Source organism: Spermophilus citellus (genome assembly GCF_964194105.1).
Source record: "Spermophilus citellus genome assembly, chromosome: 1".
In the NCBI taxonomy this organism is placed as follows: Eukaryota; Metazoa; Chordata; class Mammalia; order Rodentia; family Sciuridae; genus Spermophilus; species Spermophilus citellus.
The window spans coordinates 157,117,805-157,137,974 of NC_138182.1; the positions used below are offsets into that span (position 1 = coordinate 157,117,805).

The window sequence follows — 20,170 nt, forward strand, 5'->3', positions numbered from 1 at the left end:
CTCAGAAGAGGATATACAATCAATCAACAAATATATGAAAAAATGCTCATCATCTCTAGCATTCAGAGAAATTTAAATTAAAACTACTCTAAGATACCATCTCACTCCAGTAAGAATGGCAGCCATGATGAAGACAAATAACAACAACTGCTGGTGAGGATGTGGGGGGAGAGGGGGGGAGGTACACTCATACACTGCTGGTGGGACTGCAAATTGGTGCAGCCAATTTGGAAAGAAGTATGGAGATTCCTTGGAAAGCTGGGAATGGAACCACCATTTGACCCAACTATTCCTCTTCTCAGACTATACCTAAAGGACCTAAAAACAGCATACTACAGGGACACAGCCACATCAATGTTTATAGCAGCACAATTCACAATAGCTAGACTGTGGAGCCAACCTACATGCCCTTCAATGGATGAATGTATAAAAAAATATATACATTTTGTAATTATGAGGATGCCTAGATGAGTCCTATATGTGATATATTGTGATATGTATGCAAATGTAACATAGAAAATAGAAAATAATCGTGAAAATACACTTTTAAATTCCTATGCATGTCATTTAAGTCACATTCAGTTTTTATATAGAGGCATGGAAAGGATCATGTCAAATTTTGTACTAAACTAGGTTAAGGATTAGAGAATTAAGCTTAGTATGGAAAAATACAAATATTCACAAGAATGTACTTGTGACAATATGTGGAAAACATATATACATATACAAGATCTGACATGGGGAAAAGTAAAGTGTGTAGGGGCTTGTTGTATAGGTTAAACTTTAACTCAGGAAAGCAATTTTTTGTAGGTACCTCTATTTTTATTTTATTTTTTTATTGGTTGTTCACAACTGACATATCATATTTCATACATTAGAATCATGAACTCCCATTTTTACCCCAAATACAGATTGCAGAATTGCATCGGTTACACATCCACATTTTTACATACTGCCATAGTAGTGGCTTTTGTATTCTGCTACCTTTCCTGTCCTCTACTATTCCCCCTCCCCTCCCCTCCCATCTTCTCTCTCTACCCCATCTACTGTAATTCATTTCCCTCCTTGTTTATTTTCCAATTCCCCTCACAACCTCTTATATGTAATTTTGTATAACAGTGGGGGTCTCTCTCCATTTCCATGCAATTTCCCTTTTTTCTCCCTTTCCCTCCCACCTCATGTCTCTGTTTAATGTTAATCTTTTCTTCCTGCTCTTCCTCCCTGCTCTGTTCTTAGTTGCTCTCATTATATCAAAGAAGACATTTGGTATTTGTTTTTTAGGGATTGGCTAGCTTCACTAAGCATAATCTGCTCTAGTGCCATCCATTTCCCTGCAAATTCCATGATTTTGTCATTTTTTAGTGCTGTGTAATACTCCATGGTGTATAAATGCCACATTTTTTTTTATCCATTCATCTATTGAAGGGCATCTGGTTTGGTTCCACAGTCTAGCAATTGTGAATTGTGCTGCTATGAACATCGATGTGGCAGTATCCCTGTAGTGTGCTCTTTTAAGGTCTTCAGGGAATAGTCCGAGAAGGGCAATAGCTGGGTCAAATGGTGGTTCCATTCCCAGCTTTCCCAGGAATCTCCATACTGCTTTCCAAATTGGCTGCACCCGTTTGCAGTCCCACCAGCAATGTACAAGAGTACCCTTTTCCCCACATCCTCGCCAGCACTCATTGTTGTTTGACTCCATAATGGCTGCCAATCTTACTGGGGTGAGATGGTATCTTAGCGTGGTTTTGATTTGCATTTCCCTGACTGCTATAGTAACAAAAACAGCATGGTACTGGTACAAAAACAGCATGGTACTGGTACCAAAACAGGCGGGTGGACCAATGGTACAGAATAGAGGACACAGAGACTAATCCACAAAGCTACAACTATCTTATATTTGATAAAGGAGCTAAAAGCATGCAATGGAGGAAGGATAGCATCTTCAACAAATGGTGCTTGGAAAACTGGAAATCCATATGCAACAAAATGAAACTGAATCCCCTCCTCTCGCCATGCACAAAAGTTAACTCAAAGTGGATCAAGGAGCTAGATATCAAATCAGAGACTCTGCGTCTGATAGAAGAAAAAGTTGGCTACAATCTACAGATTGTGGGGTCAGGCTCCAAATTCCTTAATAGGACACCCATAGCACAAGAGTTAATAACAAGAATCAACAAATGGGACTTTCTTAAACTGAAAAGTTTTTTTCTCAGCAAGAGAAACAATAAGAGAGGTAAATAGGGAGCCTACATCCTGGGAACAAATTTTTATTCCTCACACTTCAGATAGAGCCCTAATATCCAGAGTATACAAAGAACTCAAAAAATTAGACAATAAGAAAACAAATAACCCAATCAACAAATGGGCCAAGGACATGAACAAACACTTCATAGAGGAGGACATACAATCAATCGACAAGTACATGAAAAAATGCTCAGGAAAGCAATTTTAAGAAGGTTTAAACTCATTGTTACTTGGAGAGATGAGAGACCAGATCCCAAGGATTGAGTACTTAAATTTTGCTCATTGTTCTTCTTTCTCTGGGATTTGTTGTCTTTGGAAATTTCAATTATTACTGTGTCTCCATTTAGGACTAATTTGCAATGGGGGGAGGTTAGAGTCCAAACTTTGATGATCCACACCTTTTCTTCAGGGCCCATTGTTATTGAGAAAGAATTTCTAAGAAGTTAATGCTTGGCTTTTTTCCTCTCTCTCCTCCCAAGCTGCACTTTCGCTCTGCTTTTCTTTGGGGGCTGTTTTGTAGAACTATTATTTTCCACAACCTTGAATATTGCCTACTATTCTTTGACTGGGAGAGTTGGCCTACTTGGCTGGGTATTTAATTCTGCAGTCTGTGGCCAGGTATTATTACCAAAAGCCTTGTCCTTGTCTGTGAGGCCAATTTAACAAGGAGGATACAGTTTTGAGAACAAGAAACAAGAAAGTTTATTGCTTTGCTGGCAAAGGAGCAATGTAGGAAACTCCAGTTTAAAGTCTGTGATTCTGACCCTCCAGGAGAACAGAGGATTTTTAAGAAGTGATGCATTTCAGGCATTTCCGTGGGAGTGTGACTTACTTGTTAATTTGGGAGATACCAATCCTTCTGGAGCCATCCCTGAATGCTGAATTACTTGGCTCCTGTGATGGGTCTGTGCTCAAACACAGAGAGCTGGGCCTAAGATGGGGAAAACAATATAACCCTATTTTCAACCCCCAGGTTAGGAATGGGGAGAGGGAGCAGAGGAAAAGAAAAACATGTTCAATATACAATAAGCCATAGTACAGTAAGACTGTATTTAAAAGATGAAGAGGAACTTCAGTATCTTATGCCCTACTCTACCAGGTTACTTTGAGACCATTAGACATCTCATCAAAGCACAGGCTTCTGAGGTTCTGCCTCAGGCCAATCATCTTCTGAACTAGTCACTTCATTATATCCAATGTCCAATGCTGGATAATTTTAGTATACAGTAGCTCCAAGATTCAGAGTGTATGCAAATAGAATGCTTCCTTTTTTGTTTGGAAATTATCCAGAATCTGATTAACCATAGCATAAAAAGATATTCGAAATTATTTTTTTATTTGTACCTCCTATAGATCATACAAAATCATATATATTGTTATTCCTAATTACAGATGTGAAAATTGAGTTTGTAAAAAGTTACCCATTCTGGACACAGGATTCTTGAGAGCCACAGCCAAATAAGGAGGACATGGTTTTGAGAAAAAAAAAATGGTGGGGGGGATCTTTTATTGCTGTGCTAACAAAAGAGAAACACAGGGGACTCTTTCTCCAGAGACTGTGGTTCTGCCCATCAGGGAAAAGAGGGCTTTTAAAAGAAGCTATTCAAAGGCTCCATTCCAGAGATGCCCCAAGGGGGGGAGCGTCCCAGGTGTACCCTGAAATCGTGTTGAAATTCATTTCTTAATTTGATATCTGCTTATGGAGGACAGATAACACAAGATAATCTGTTCTCTGGCCCCAGGTTGTGGAGAAGAAGAAGAAAAGAAAATAAACAGGACCCTTTAAAAAGAAGCAACAAGGGCTACATTTAAAAGGTAAAGTGGACCCCTATTCCAGATGATATAAAATGCAACACCATGAGTCCCTTGGAAAACAGTGAACTAAAGAACCCTATAAACACAAGGAGTCCAAAAATGGTTTAAGCAGGAGAGGAATTTTATCAGATTTGTGTTCTTAAAACATTACTCTAGTGATAATAGGAGCCAACTCAATTTTACATGGGGGAGTGCTGAGGCAGCATTCTATGCAAACAGAAAGTAACAGATTCCAAAATATAAGTATTTACAAATTAAGAAGTGAAAAAATAAATTTTCATTATATGCAGTAAAAATAATATTTTTATTGGAGCAGGGGTATTTATCACTCAAAACATACTTTATGATTCTTCCTGGTACTCTGAGACACACAACTCCATCCTGGCCCTTAGGAATCTTTCTCATATCCTTAGTGTGTTTTATTAATTCATTGAAACAACACATGTTTATTGTTCCAGGTACTGCTGTAGGTGCTTTGGATTGAACAGAGAATGAAAATGGACAACACATTCCTGCCCTCTGGAAGCTTACACAGATAGTAAGATATGTGGTATGTTTGGAGGTGTTATTGAAATAAAAGAAAGGAGTCACAGAAATCTGAAATTTCCCCTCATGGTAGAAATTAAATGGGGCTCACAAGACACAAAGGATGCTTTCAGTAAGAGATGAAAGACTGCAAGGCTCTCTGAAGTGGACCTTTTGTGGCAAGGGCACTGTTGAACCATGATGCAAAGAAAAGACCACTGACTTCAATTTTAAATCAAATTAAAGCAAGCTTACATTGTATACACAAAGAAGGTTGGCCAGCCGCTGTCTCTCCCAAACTCAGGCTAGAGATCAGCCCAGCTCTCAGGGAAGAAAAGGTTTATATAGCACAAAAAGTTACAAAAGAGGGATTTCTTGAGAAGTTACAGCTGACAGAGTTCTGGCAAATGTAATACAAGGGCAGGTAGCAGATTAATGATCTACATGGCATAATATTTCAAGGGAGTAAATTCAGATCCCAACATCAGAATTTATGAGGCACCACTGAGGTTTCATAGAGGGATATTATCTGGTCAGGGGGAGCCAGGATTTATGAGGTGCCACTAAGGTTTTAGAGAGGGTTGTTATCTGGTCAAGGAGAGTCAGGCATAGGTGAACTCAGAGGATGGGCAGAAAGTCCAAACAAGTTTAGAAATCTCAGTAATTTATAGTAAAGTGGAAATTAACTTTTCATGACTTTGTGATGAGATGGCTCCCAATTTTAAGATGGATTTAGGCTGGGTTCATCAGGAATCTTTTTATAGATTTCATTCAGGTCAGTACTCAAGATTCAGAAAGCATGGGAGTGTAGGTATTCCAACTGGGGAAATAGACCGGGAAACATTCCCCTGGTGAGCAAATTCCCCCAGGGTAGAGCGGGGGGTAACTGGCAACCTGATTTCCACAATTGGAATGCCCAGCAGTTTCCCCCTGAGACTATTAAGATAGCTATGCTGGTGCACTACCTGGTTTCCATAGTAACATCCTTGCATGTGAGAGGCTCTGTGTTTGTATCTTTCAGTTCCAAGATTCCCTGGCAGAATAACTTTTGGTTATTACAAATTAAGTTGATAGGTAGCTCTGGTACATATGTAGCAGGCAAAAGCATGTAGTAGATATTGTGGATGCCCCATAAAAGAATATGATATAAATTCTATGGATTCTATACCCAAAGCTTTCCAGCCTTAGCCTTCTTAATAAAGACCCACACAAGTTCAAAAGGCATTGGGAATTTACTGAACCCAAATCCACAATCAGTGGAGAAATGAGCAATATGCATAAATTGCTAATGTTTGGCCAATCGGCCAGTCTGACTTAGACATGTAATTTTGTTATTTGAAAATTATTTTTAAATTGTTCAGTATACTCATACACTTCTTCGTAGGAAGAAGAGTGGTGGAATATATTATGGAGATGCTACATCTGATACAATTTCTCTGACCCCTCCTGCTCCTCAAGTGGGATTTTCCCATTTATAAGCTCATTGGGCTTTCCAACCAATCTTCTTCTTCAGAAGGAAATCTCATGAGGAGTTTTTCACACCCTTTTTAGTGGTATTCCATATGATACCTCATACCCAGATATTGCTTGGGCGATGCTGAAATTTTGTAGCTTTTCTCTATGATTTCTGCACCCCATTTCTACAGCCCATGCTCACTCCTCCCCAACAAGTCTCTGTTTTTATCCATACTTATCTTTCTTTCAGAAATCTATGAATATTGGGACACCCTCTTATTTTGCCACTTTATTATGAATCATCATGTTTCTTTTCTTGGAGAAAGAACTTATGCTCAGGGTTTGTGTCCCTGGAGAAACCCCAGATAATTATGAATGGGTTGAATAGACTTCTAAGTAATATTTGTCCTATTGGTCAACTGGGGTCACCTGCAGCAAAACCCCAGGACTGCTCTTGGTCCACCACTGGTGGAACTGTGCTTTGGGACTACTCCTTCCTGGAGGACCAATTCTAGTTCACTCTGAATTGAACAGCACTGTAACTTTAGACCATGCCAGTCCTCTGTACATAAACATCCAACAGTTCCTAACTTGTCCCAAGTGAAACACAGGGGCCTTGGAAAGGCCTAAAGAACAAGATATCTGTCTCTCATCCCAAAAATTGCATTTATGACTGGACACCTTGTGTTTTCTCAGAACAAGACATCCTGCTGTTCCTCCCACAGTCAGGATCACTCCAGCCCAGTCTTTCATGTCAATTCTTCTATTAGAAACAGCTTCCTAAGAATGTGGCACAGATCAGTCTTTGTCTCCTATCTTTACATGTTGCATTCTCAGTACATCTGTTCATACCCACTTTATTTAAAATTGCAAAGAACACTTTTCATCCTTTCCCAGTTCCCACTCTAATTTCTCCATTTCTGACACTTTGTTATCTTCTATGCCCATCTTCCTACCTGGCAAACTATATATTTTTACCTACTTATTTGTTTAGGGTCTGACTCACCCTTCTAGGATATAAGCTCCATAGGGGCTAAGATTGTTGTCATTTTACCCACTATTGTTGAAAAATATATACTGAGTCAGTGTCTAAAAACCATTTGTTGAATGATGAAGTTACCAATTAAGAGTTTATTTTAATTCTTTTTTTTTTACCAGGGATTGGACCCAGGGGCATTTGACCAGTGAGACACATCCCCAGCACTCTTTTTTTCATTTTGAGGTAGGGTCTCAACAAGTTGCTGACACTGGCTTTGAACTTGTAAGGCTGCCTCAGCTTCCTGAGTTGCTAGGATTACAAGCTTTTTGAGGTAATAAAAATATTTTGCAATCAATTATGGCAGTGGTTGTATCTCACATAGTAGTCAGTGTAGGTTAGCATACAGGAAGAAGGGTGAAGACAAAAGCACCCAGTTCTTTCTCTCTCCTATTCTTATGGTGAAAGGAAAAGACAATTGATTAGATAAAAGATGCAGATGCAGCTGTATGACAGGTGACTAGGTATTTTTACCTCTGGTAAAGTGGCCTTAACTTAAAAAATCAGGCTGCTAGTTTTATAGAAAAAGGGGAGATTGTTTTTGGCAGATGTCACTTTTATGTTTTGGCTAAGGATGGAATGGTTTGCTTTAGGAAATACAGTGATAATAAAAAGTTGAGGTTGTCAGGACATGTATTGCACCAAAAGGGCTAAGATCTAAAGTTCATAGAAGCTTTGGTTGCATTTATAAAATTATGGTATTAAGAACTAGCAAGTGATGGTATCTCTGTGGTCTACACTAGTGCAACCAGACTTTCAAGAATGTCTTTAGTTCTGGACCTTATGTTTGAAAGGAACAAACAGAGCACACAAAGGAAGGTGGCCAAGTGGATAAAAACTTTGAAAAATATGACAGATGGCAAGGCTGAAGGAGAATGATCAGCCTGTGAAAGAGACGTGTTGGAGGGTTTAATGAGGGTGTTTTATAAGACTCATGTCATTCCCACTGTTAGTCAGGTATGCAATATTAAAAGTGTAAAACATGTATTTGTGTGACTAGTTCCTAAGTTACTCATGCTCTCTCACCCCAATCCGCATATATCTTTGCAGGCAAATACCTTCAGTTGAAATGACATTTTCTTTTTTGCTTCTCCAGTTCTCTCAGGCAGTACAAGCTACTTCAACCATGTTCTTCTCATTTCTGGATCTTGGTGCAGATGTCGACAGTAGAGGCTTCTATTAGGTAATTTCGTACTTGACTCATATATGGTTGACTCTCCCACTAGAGGGTTGGGTCTCCAAGAAAAATGTCTGTGTTCTACTTACCAGTAATCTCTCTGCTTCTACTATAGGGATTGTCACAGAGGAAGCACTTAATAAAGGCTCAAGGAATATATAAATTGATGCATGCATAAAGAGAAAAAAACTAAATTAATGTGAAGGCTGTTCAGTTGCAGAATTGATTAAACTATGGAGGACCTTCTCAATGACTTTTATCTTTGGGGTAGCATGTGGAGATTTCAGTTGGCAATTTAAATCTAAAGTTTTAGATTTGAAGATGAAATTAAAAAAAACTTTCATGATAAACAAAAGTTAAAAGAACTCACAATTAGAAAATTTACATTACAAAACATTATCAGCAAAATGAAAGGAAAAAAACAATAAAATTAAGCAAAGGGAGAAGCTACAATAAAGGAATAGTCAATAAACAGAATAACAAAAGTCAAGTTAAAAACCAAAAAGAAAACAAAATGACTTGGAATACAAGTCATATCTCAATAATAACCCCAAATATTAATAGCCTAAACTCATCAACCAAAAGACAGACTGGCAGATTAGATTTTTTTAAAAAGACCCAAAAAACTCACTTCAATTGCATTTTCCCACTTTCAAAGGACTATCCTTTAGCAATGACACAGATGTTTAAAACAGAAAATGAATCTGTCAGTGCTTGGAAGAGTTCTGCTGAGTGCTACTTCAATCACAAATAAACCAGAGTGTTCTCCATGAGAAGAGAGGGAATTCATGCAAGTTGATGCTGTTGTTTTGCTCTTGCAAGCTCTTTTCAGTCAGCACATTCAAAGCACAGTTCAGCACTTTCACAGTACAATGCAGGCACAATATTAAAACTGGGCTAGTAAAAGAACCATTGTGAATAGTATCACCAAACTTAGAAGGTAAAGAAGGAATGTTAAGGAGATCCATTGCTAAACAGCTGTCCTTTGAAAGTGGGCAAATGTAATTGCTGTGAGTTTTCTGAAAAAAAAATTTAGCAAAGGATTTCTATGACACTTTGGTGAATTAATCTGCTAAACATTCCCTCTCTACATCCAGTGTTTGGTGATCCTACTAACAAGGGTTGTATTAACAGGACTCTTAAAACAGTGTGCCTACACTATGCTGGGAAAGAGCTGAACTGTGATATGAATGTGCTGGTTGAGAAGACCTTACGAGAACAGAACAGTTTGTGCTAGGAGCTTCAACTTGCAAGAATTCACTCTGTTCTAAAGGAGAACCCTTTGCTTTGTAGTTGAAGTAGTTGAAGTAGCATTCAGCAGAACTCTTCCCAGAACTAGCAGATTCAGTTTCAGTTTCAAAGGTCTGTGCCATTGCTAAATGTTCCTTCCTAGGAAGTGGGCACATGCAATTGAAGTGAGTATTCTGAAAAAGTTCCATGGTAGGATTTCAAGGAAACTTTGATGAATGGATCTGCTTAACATTTCCTCTATCCCTTCACAGTTTGGTAATTCTACTCAAAAAGTCTTTCTTGCTACCATCCTTTAAATATTGTGCCTGCACTGTGCTGTGAAAGGGGTAACCTGTGCTTTAAATGTCAGTTGAAGTGAGTTCATTGAAGTGAGTTTTGGGTAAAGTTTGAGCAAAAGATTTTAATGAAACTTTGGCGAACAGATTCCCTTAACACTCACTCTCCACCCCAAAGTTTGGTAATCTTGCTCACCACATTCTTCTTGCTAGCCCAGTTTAAATATCATGCATGTAGAATGACTGTGAAAAGGCTGAACTATGCTTCAAATGTGCTGGCTGAGAAGAGCTTGCAAGACTATAAAATTTTCAAATATAAGGATTCTCTGATGCATACTAAATTATATATTGTGATATGTATGCAAATTTAACATTAAAATTTGAAATTAGTAGTCAAAATACACTTTACATTTCATATTTGTTTATATGAATATAAATCACATTAGATTTGTATACAGAGATATGGTAAAGGTAAAATCAAATTTTGTATGGATCTAGGATTAGGGTTAGAGAATTAAGATTAGTATGGAGAAATATGAATATTCATAAGAAATTACATGTGAAAATATATGTGAAAACATATGTAAATATATAAGATTTGAAACAGGGAAGATTAGATTAAAAATCCCATAAATATATATGTTGTAAATATGGGGTCGTGTGGATGAATCCTATATATGATGTATTATGATATGTATGCAAATTTAACTTTGATAACTGAAAATAGAAGTCAACATACACTTGAAAATTCTTATTTGTGTATATGGATTGGAGTCACATTCTGTTTAGATGTAGAGGTATGGAATAGGTAATATCAAATTTTGTACTGATCTAGGGTTAGGGTTCAAAAATTAATATTAATATATATATGAGAAAATATACATGAGAATATACTTGTGAAAATATGTGCAAATACATATTTAAATATACAAGATCTGACACAAGGAATAGAAAAGTGTGAGTTTTGTAAATATATATTTTGTAAGTAGGGGGACACATGGATGAATCCCAGATGTAATATAATGTGATATGTATACAAAGTTAACATTGAAAATAGAAAATAAATGTCAAACTAAACATTAAAATTCATATTTCTGTAATGAAATATGAATTTTATTACATATTTATATACAGAGGCATGGTAAGATAATATCAAATAATGTACTGATCTAGGGTTAGAATTAGAGAATTAAGACTAACATGGGAAATATGAATATTCATAAGAGTATACTTGTGAAAACATGTGTGAGATATAAAGATACAGGATCTGACACAGGGAAAAGTGTGAGTCCTAAAAGTATGTATTTTGCAAATATGGGGATACATTAATAAATCCTATATATAAAATATTGTGGAATGTATGCAAATTTAATATTAATAATTTAATATAGAAATCAAAATACACTTTAAATTTTATATTTTGGGGACAAATATGAATAATCCTAAGAAAGTACTTTTGAAATTATGTGTGAAAACATATAAAAGCATATATGATCTGAAAAAAGGAAACATAAATACTAAATTCTTTAAATATATATATATATATATATATATATATATATATATATATATATATATCTGTGAGTCAGTTACATGGGAAACTATGAATCTAATGGAAGAAACCAGGGAAATCTCTTCAAGATATTAGTACAGATTACAATTTTATGATAGTACCTACCCCACAGGAAAAAAAGGAGAAATACTCAAAGGGTCTTGCAACATACTTAAATTTTTCTAGACAACAAAGGAAAAAGTCAACAGAGCAAAGAGACAACCTATAGATGAAAATTAGGAAGGAAATATATGGGTACTATTCATTTGTAAATATTAAAAACATCCTATAGTATAAAGGTCACAGGAACCCCAACAACAAATGTAACCCAACTAAAAAATGGGCAAATTATCTGAACAGGCAAGAACTATATGAAAATGTACAATATTATTAGTCATTGGAGAAATGCAAATTATTGAGACATGCTGTCTTGTTCCAGTTACAATAGTTTGTTTTTTTTTTTTTTTTAAAAAAAAGGCAAAATTGAATGCTGGCAAGGATATGGAAAATAAAAAAACTCTCATACATGGAGTGGGTATGTTCAATTAATAAATCCAATTTGAAGAGCCATATGGAGATTCCTCCAAAAACTGAAAATAGATCTACCATATGATCCAGATATCACATTCTGGGTATATGACTAATAGAAATGAAATCATTATACCAGAATGATACCTACATGCCCATGTTATTGAAGCACTAATAAAAATAGTTAAGAAGGAACAAGCCTCAGCACCCATCAAAAATGAATGGAGATAGAGATTACACATAAATATGTAATCTCATCATGTGAAGAAAAATGGTTGGAAATGCAGAAACTGGTTATGTAAAATATGCCAGACAGAAAAAGATCAGTAAAATGTATTCTTTCTCCTATGTAGATGTTAAAAGGAAAGCATCAACCTGAATGTGGAAGTGAAACTGCTAGAGGTTGAGGAGTTGGGTGTGGATAAAGGAATTTGATCAGGGTATGTGTATCTATGTATGAAAACATCCACATATACTCCATTAATACATGTTAAAAAAGTATTTTAAAACACATAAAATTTTAAAACTTACTGGAACAACAGATACATAATGAGAAAAAGAAAAGTACCAAATGTGATCACTACAGAAAACTTCTAAACTACAATGATAATAACAGAGAAAGACAAGCACAAAGAATATAGAGAAAATCAGAAAACTATTAGCAAAATGACAAGAGTAAGTTTTTACACTTATTAATAATAACCTGGAATATAAATAAATTTTCCAGTAAAAAGACATAGGATGAATGAAGAAAAAGAGAAAGATATAGATAGATAGATAGATAGATAGATAGATAGATAGATAGATAGATTATAGATAGATAGATAACAAAAGAAGACACATGGATATGCTACTTGAAATATATTTCACTTCATATGTGAAGGTTTGGTAAAAGATAATTCTTTAGAAACAGAAACTAAAAGTAATTAGGAACATGTATACTTCTCAGATGAGGACTTTTTTTTATTGGTTGTTCAAAACCTTACAAAGCTCTTGACATATCATATTTCATGCATTAGCTACAAGTGAGTTATGAACTCCCATTTTTACCCCAAATACAGATTGCAGAATCACATCGGTTACACATCCACATTTTTACATAATGTGATACTAGTAACTATTGTATTCTGCTACCTTTCCTATCCTCTACTATCCCCCCTCCCCTCCCCTCCCATCTTCTCTTTCTATCCCATCTACTGTAATTCATTTCTTTCCTTGTTTATTTTCCAATTCCCCTCACAACCTCTTATATGTAATTTTGTATAACAGTGGGGGTCTCTCTCCATTTCCATGCAATTCCCCTTTTCTCTCCCTTTCTCTCCCACCTCATGTCTCTGTTTAATGTTAATCTTTTCTTCCTGCTCTTCCTCCCTTCTCTATTCTTAGTTGCTCTCATTATATCAAAGAAGACATTTGGTATTTGTTTTTTAGGGATTGGCTAGCTTCACTAAGCATAATCTGCTCTAATGCCATCCATTTCCCTGCAAATGCCATGATTTTGTCATTTTTTAGTGCTGCATAATACTCCATGGTGTATAGATGCCACATTTTTAATCCATTCATCCATTGAAGGGCATCTGGGTTGGTTCCACAGTCTAGCTATTGTGAATTGTGCTGCTGTGAACATCAATGTGGCAGTATCCCTGTAGTACGCTCTTTTAAGGTCTTCGGGGAATAGTCCAAGAAGGGCAATAGCAGGGTCAAATGGTGGTTCCATTCCCAGCTTTCCCAGGAATCTCCATACTGCTTTCCAAATTGGCTGCACCCGTTTGCAGTCCCACCAGCAATGTACAAGAGTACCCTTTTCCCCACATCCTCTCCAGCACTTGTTGTTGTTTGACTTCATAATGGCTGCCAATCTTACTGGAGTGAGATGGTATCTTAGGGTGGTTTTGATTTGTATTTCTCTGACTGCTAGAGATGGTGAGCATTTTTTCATGTACTTGTTGATTGATTGTATGTCCTCCTCTGAGAAGTGTCTTTTAAGGTCCTTGGCCCATTTGTTGATTGAGTTATTTGTTGTCTTATTGCCTAATTTTTTGAGTTCTTTGTATACTCTGGATATTAGGGCTCTATCTGAAGTGTGAGGAGTAAAAATTTGTTCTCATGATGTAGGCTCCCTATTTACCTCTCTTATTGTTTCTTTTGCTGTGAAAAAACTTTTTAGTTTAGTAAGTCCCATTTGTTGATTCTTGCTATTAACTCTTGTGCTATGGGTGTCCTATTAAGGAATTTGGAGCCCGACCCCACAATATGTAGATGGGAGCCAACTTTTTCTTCTATCAGACACAGAGTCTCTGATTTGATATCAAGGTCCTTGATCCATTTTGAGTTAATCTTTGTGCATGGTGAGAGGAGGGGATTCAGATGAGGACTTAAATGAAAAGCTATAAAAATAAATTAAGTCATTATATAACAATATGGGATCAGTTTAATAAGAGATTTTAATAATTTAATCAGTTTATTCTAAGCAAAGAATATTTTTATTTGCCTGAGTTTTCATCCTTGGCAATATTTAGTGGTTTTCAAAGTGTTTGAAGATATTATATGATAATGGTCTTGTACAGCATTTGGTTCCATTGTGATCAGAGAACACACTACAAATGATCCAAGCCATTTAAATTTGGTGACATAAAATATGAGGGGAAAGAAACATAGATTTGCATGTGATTAATGCTGTGTTGACACCTCCTTGAAACAGACTGTAATGGTTTATGTCATACTCACAATAAGCACACAGCGGAAAAAAAATAGTAGTCTCAAGAAGATAAAGAGCGTGCTGGGGTTTTGGCTCAGTGGTAGAGAACTTGCCTAGCATGGGTGACACACTGGGTTCTATTCTAAGCACCACATATAAACAAATAAATAAGTAAATGTTCATTAACACCTAAAAAAACATTTTTAAAAAGATGAGGAAAACTCACTTTTTACTTTGACAATTCTTCTATTGTTTCATTTCAATTTTATTGATTTCAGGTCTGATTTTAATTATTTCCCATCTTTTACTGCTTTGGGTGTTGATTTGTTCTTCTTTTTCTAGGGCTTTGAGATGTAATATTAGGTCATTTATTTGTTGACATTTTATTCTTTTAAAGAATGAGCTCAATGCAATGAACTTTTCTCTTAGCATTGCCTTCAGAATATCCCAGAGATTTTGACATATTGTATGGTGTTCCTATTTACCTCTAAGTACTGTTTTATTTCATCCCTGATTTCTTCTGCTATCCAATTTTCATTCAGTAGCATGTTATTTAGTCTCCAGGTGTTGGAGTAGCTTTTATATTTTTTTTATCTTATTGATTTCTAGTTTCTTTCTATTATGATCTGATAGAATTCAGGGTAGTATTTCTAATTTTTTGTATTTGCTAAGAGGTGTTTTGTGGCATAACATATGGTCTATTTTAGAGAAGCATCCATGTGTTGCAGAGAAAAAAGTGTATTCACTCAATGATGGATAAAATACTCTATAGATGGCCATTAAGTCTAAATTATTGATTGTATTATTGAACTCCACAGTGTTTTATTTTTTGCTTAGTTTTTATTTGGAAGATCTATCCAAATATCCAGTGGTGAGAGAAATGTATTTTAGCCACCCTGTATTATTATGTTGTGGCCTATTTGATTGTTGAAGATGAGAAAGGTTTGTTTGATGTACATAGACGCTCCATTTGAGGGGCATAAAAATTTATGATTGTTATGTCTTGTTGATAGTTTCCTTAAGCAGTATGAAATGTCCTTCTTTATCCTTCTGACTAACTTTGGCTTGAAGTCCACTTTATTTGATATGAGAATGGAAACCCCCACTTGCTTACAAAGACCATGTGAGTGATATGTTTTTCCCCAACATTTCACCTTCAGTCTGTGAATATCTTTTACTAGAAGGTGAGTCTCTTGAAAACAGCATATTGTTGGGTCTTCTTTAAAAATCATTTTGCCAGTATATTGTCTTTTTATTGATGAGTTTAGGCTATTAACATTCAGGGTTATTATGGAGATATATGATTCATATTCCCAGTCATTTTGTTTTATTTTTGGTTTTTAATTTGACTTCATTTCTCCTTTGATTGGCTGTTCCTTTATTGTAGCTTCTCCCTTTGCTGGTTGTTGTTATTGTTTTGCTTTTTTTATTTCTTCCTCATGGAATATTTTGCTGAGAATGTTCTGTAGTGTGGATTTTCTAGTTGTGAATTTTTTTAAATTTGATTATCATGGAAGTTTATTATTTAATCTTCAAATCTGAAGTGTAGTTTTGTGGGACATAAAATCTCATTTGGCATCCATTTCTTTTAGAGTTTGATATATGATGTTTTGGCATTAAGGATCTGGGTTGAGAAATCAGATGAAATCTGAATTAGCTTCCCCCATATGTAATTTGAATTTTTTTCTCTCACAGCCTTTAAAATTCTATTCTTATTCTGTATGTTAGGCATTTTCATCATAAACCTTTAGCTACACTCATGAGGAGGAAGAGAGAGAAAACTCAAATTACTAAAATTCATAATGAAAAAGAAAATATCACAACAGACACTATGGAAAAACAGAGTATAATGAGAACTAGTTTGAAAATTTATACTCCAATAAATAGAAAATCTCAAAGACATTAACAAATTTCTAAAGACATATGAACTACCCAAATGAAATGAAGCAAAAAATATATGTCTACAAATATTGATCTAGTTCATAGACAGGTTGATGTGTAAGATTGTTGCTTAGAGTGATCCAAGGAGAAAAAGAAGTCCACCATAACAGCTACAGGTAATGAACAAAGTAGTCCTGTAACTTAGGTCATGTGATCAAAAAGTCTAGATTTTGAAGGTGTTAGTAATAGAAAAGATGTACACCAATTATTGCCCCTAGGGTTATGGAGTAAAGCTCTGCCATCAATTGCACAAAATTATTCGCCTTTTAAGAAAGAGATCCATCACTAATAAGTAAAATGAACATCAAAACCAAATAAAAAAACACAATATATAACAAGTGCTGGCGAAATACCAAGCAGAAAGCAGGTCTGATTTTATTGTGCTGTTATCATGTATATATGTTCAGGCAGTAGCTAGGCAGATTATAGAGAGCCACCAATACAATTTCTTGCCAACCTTACTTGCAGCGACCAATTGAGGAGTGGGACATGGAGTAAGTGCAGGGAATGCAACACATGGCCTCATGCCCATGGCTGTGCCTACAGTGTAAGTGGTCTGCCGCTCATGTACCTAGCATGAGGGGAATGGCCTGCCACTCAGCCCTTTATGTATGCAACACATGCAGTACTGCATGCATCTGTCCCCACAAAGTCCTGTAATTTGTGGCAATGTTGCTGGAATTGTAAATCATTATATTACATTAAATAAGATGGACACAGAAATACAAGGACCACATGGTCTCACTCATAAGTGGAATGGAAAATTGTTGATCTCATGAAATTTGAGGGTATAGTTGTTGTTACCAGAGCAAGAGAAGAGAAGAGGAAGAAATGAGAAGAAGCTGCTAAATGGTTAACAATTTATAGTTAGGAGTAAAAAGATCTTGTGCACTATTAAAAAGTAAATATACAATTATTTAACATATATTTCCAAAAGATAGAAGAAAATATTTTGAATGTTTCACCTTAAAAAATTATAAATGTCTGAAGAGATAGATACATTTATCCTCAATTTGAACATTACATGTTATACATGTAACAAAAAGTCATGTCACTCCATTAATATGTATATTTATGTATCAGTTATAAACAAATTTAATTTTTAAAAGAATCCCAGGCATGTTCTTAGTAAATATGGAACACTTACTAAGAAGCACTAAGTAACACAACATCTGGAGGTATTCTTTATGACCTAGGTTCTGTCAGATCCACCAAGTCAAATGGGCTAAGCAACAATCCTTCATAAGATGAAAATGGTCAGTCTGGAGTTAGACTGGATGAGAGGGTTCTCCTTAGCTATGAGAGTGGGTATCCTACAGAAAGAAGGAAGAGTAGGGTGTTTTATTTCTATATTCTATGAGTCCTACTGGTTTAATAACTAAGTATACCTGGAGTACTTCATGGAAATATGTGAGGAAAGACAATTTATTAAAGCTATGTAATTGAGACTCCTGTTGTAGTTAAACATGAATAGGAACAAACCAGCTGCAAAGAGTTTCTAAGAATTCACCCATGGGATAGGGGGACAAGGGAGAATCATGTAGGAGAGAGGTGATAAGGGAAGGATCATAGGGTTTTCTGATCGAACACAGTGAATCCCAGTTGTTCAGTATACGAGTGATATATATAATATTCTTCCTTTTTAAGACAAAGAAGTTGATAAAATGGGATTTGTGGGGTTGAGGTAGTGGCTAAGTAGTGGAAATCACACCTAGCATGCATGGGGCACTGGGTTCAATCCTCAGTACCACATAAAAATAAAATAAAGGTATTGTGTCCTCCTATAACTAAAAAAATGTTTAAAAAATAGGATTTGAATGTTTAGTTGTGGAGTTTATATAATTAATTGTAGGTGGTAAACATGCAGAAAAATAATGTTGGTACTGAAGAGCATGAAGTTATGATATCTAACATATACAAATAATTATATCTTATACTCTGGTAGTTTAACAAGCCATTTTCCTTAACATATTGCATTACAAAAGATATCAGTTAATATTTGACCATGGAATTCACCTAGCAATAGTTCATTTTAATAATTAACTCTGATTTCAATAGTCTTCCTATCCTAAGTACGAAGAAGATTCAAATAAGCTATGTTTATTTTGAGACCCAAAGTCCTTACTTGTAGGAAATTTCTAAGAACCTCAGAGATTTCAGACTAAATATAATTTTAAATTAATAAAAAATAACACTTTTTCTAACTTAATAATGCCCCAATGATATTTATTTAAAAAGTATATAAATCTCCATTGGAGATCTGGAAAATCATATATAAAAAATTGCATTTACATAGAGCCACAATCATCTTGGTTTCCCAAAAGCAAACCATACATTCTTGGTCTTCAGGCTTTAATCTATACTTTTGCCTTTGGTCATAAACATGTCATTTTCCCGCATGGAAGGACTACTCATCTACTACAATATCATACATCTCCCAGAGAGCTTCCTGAGAGCTGCCACCACCTCTTTGTTCCTCAGGCTATAGATTATGGGGTTCAGCATGGGAGTGAGGATATTGCTGAAAACAGAAAGTGCCTGGTCCTGCTGTGGACTATGAGAAGAAGTGAAAGTCATGTAGATGAATATATTTGGGCCAAAGAAAAGACTCACCACTATTAGATGGGAAGAGCAGGTGGCCAGAACTTTCCTTCTGCCCTTAACAGAATTCATATGGAAAACAGTGATGAAGATAAAAGTATAGGAAGTTGTGATGAGACTAAAAGGGACAACAAGCAGCACAATGCTTGTCACTACCACCACTAACTGATACACTGAAGTGTCTTCACAGGAGAGCTTAATGAGGACTGGGACCTCACAAAAGAAGTGTTGGATTTCCCTTGACCCACAGATGGGAAAATGCATCGGATATACTGTGTGAATAAATGAACTTGAAGACCCTCCAATCCAACACCCAGCAATCATGTGCAGACAGATCCTGGTACTCATGATGGTGGGATAACGCAATGGGTTACAGACAGCCACATAACGATCATAAGCCATGAGAGTCAAGATGAGGCATTCTGACATTCCCAACATCAGAAAAAAGAAACTTTGTGTTCCACAGCCAATCCACGATATGCTCCTTTTCCCTGTAAAAAAGTTTGAGGCCATCTTTGGGACAATGGTGGAAGTTAATGTCAAGTCAATGATGGAAAGTTGACTGAGGAGAATGTACATGGGTGTATGGAACCGAGAATCACTGCAAATCAAGACAATCAAAAGTATGTTTCCCAAGAAGGCAAGGATGTAGATAAAGATGATTATGGAGTTGAGAACAGTGGAATGTCGAAATTCAGGAAAGAGTCCCACAAGGATGAAATCAGTTACTAAGGTCTCATTCCCATGCATCATGCCTCTGTAAGAAATGTAACAAGGTTGGGGCACAAATAAAGTAGAGTAAAGCCAGTGATATTCAGTATACGTATATCAATCAGTATATTCACTATAACATATCAATCTATGGATCAAATATTTTTAACATTCTCTCCAATTCTGGATTAACAGGTAGTATTTGCCATCATCTCACCAGAGACTCTACCATATATTGTTCAACAATCATCTAAATTTTGTTAAAATGGATAATACTGAAAAGACTGATCAACTTCAGGGTTTCTTAGCCTCTGTAGAACTCACAATTTTGTTCGTTCTTCTGTTTTTTTTAAGGTGGGTA

General features: G+C 35.9%; 1 protein-coding gene across 1 annotated transcript; it reads right to left on the minus strand.

Annotated features, from left to right (window-relative positions):
* Positions 1-18,915: 18,915 nt before the first annotated feature.
* On the minus strand, positions 18,916-19,851 carry LOC308652386 (olfactory receptor 2T27-like; the record flags this gene model as incomplete). Its single annotated transcript, XM_081300174.1, has 1 exon — positions 18,916-19,851. One exon carries the CDS (start codon positions 19,849-19,851, stop codon positions 18,916-18,918), a length of 936 nt encoding a protein of 311 aa, XP_081156300.1.
* Positions 19,852-20,170: the final 319 nt, after the last annotated feature.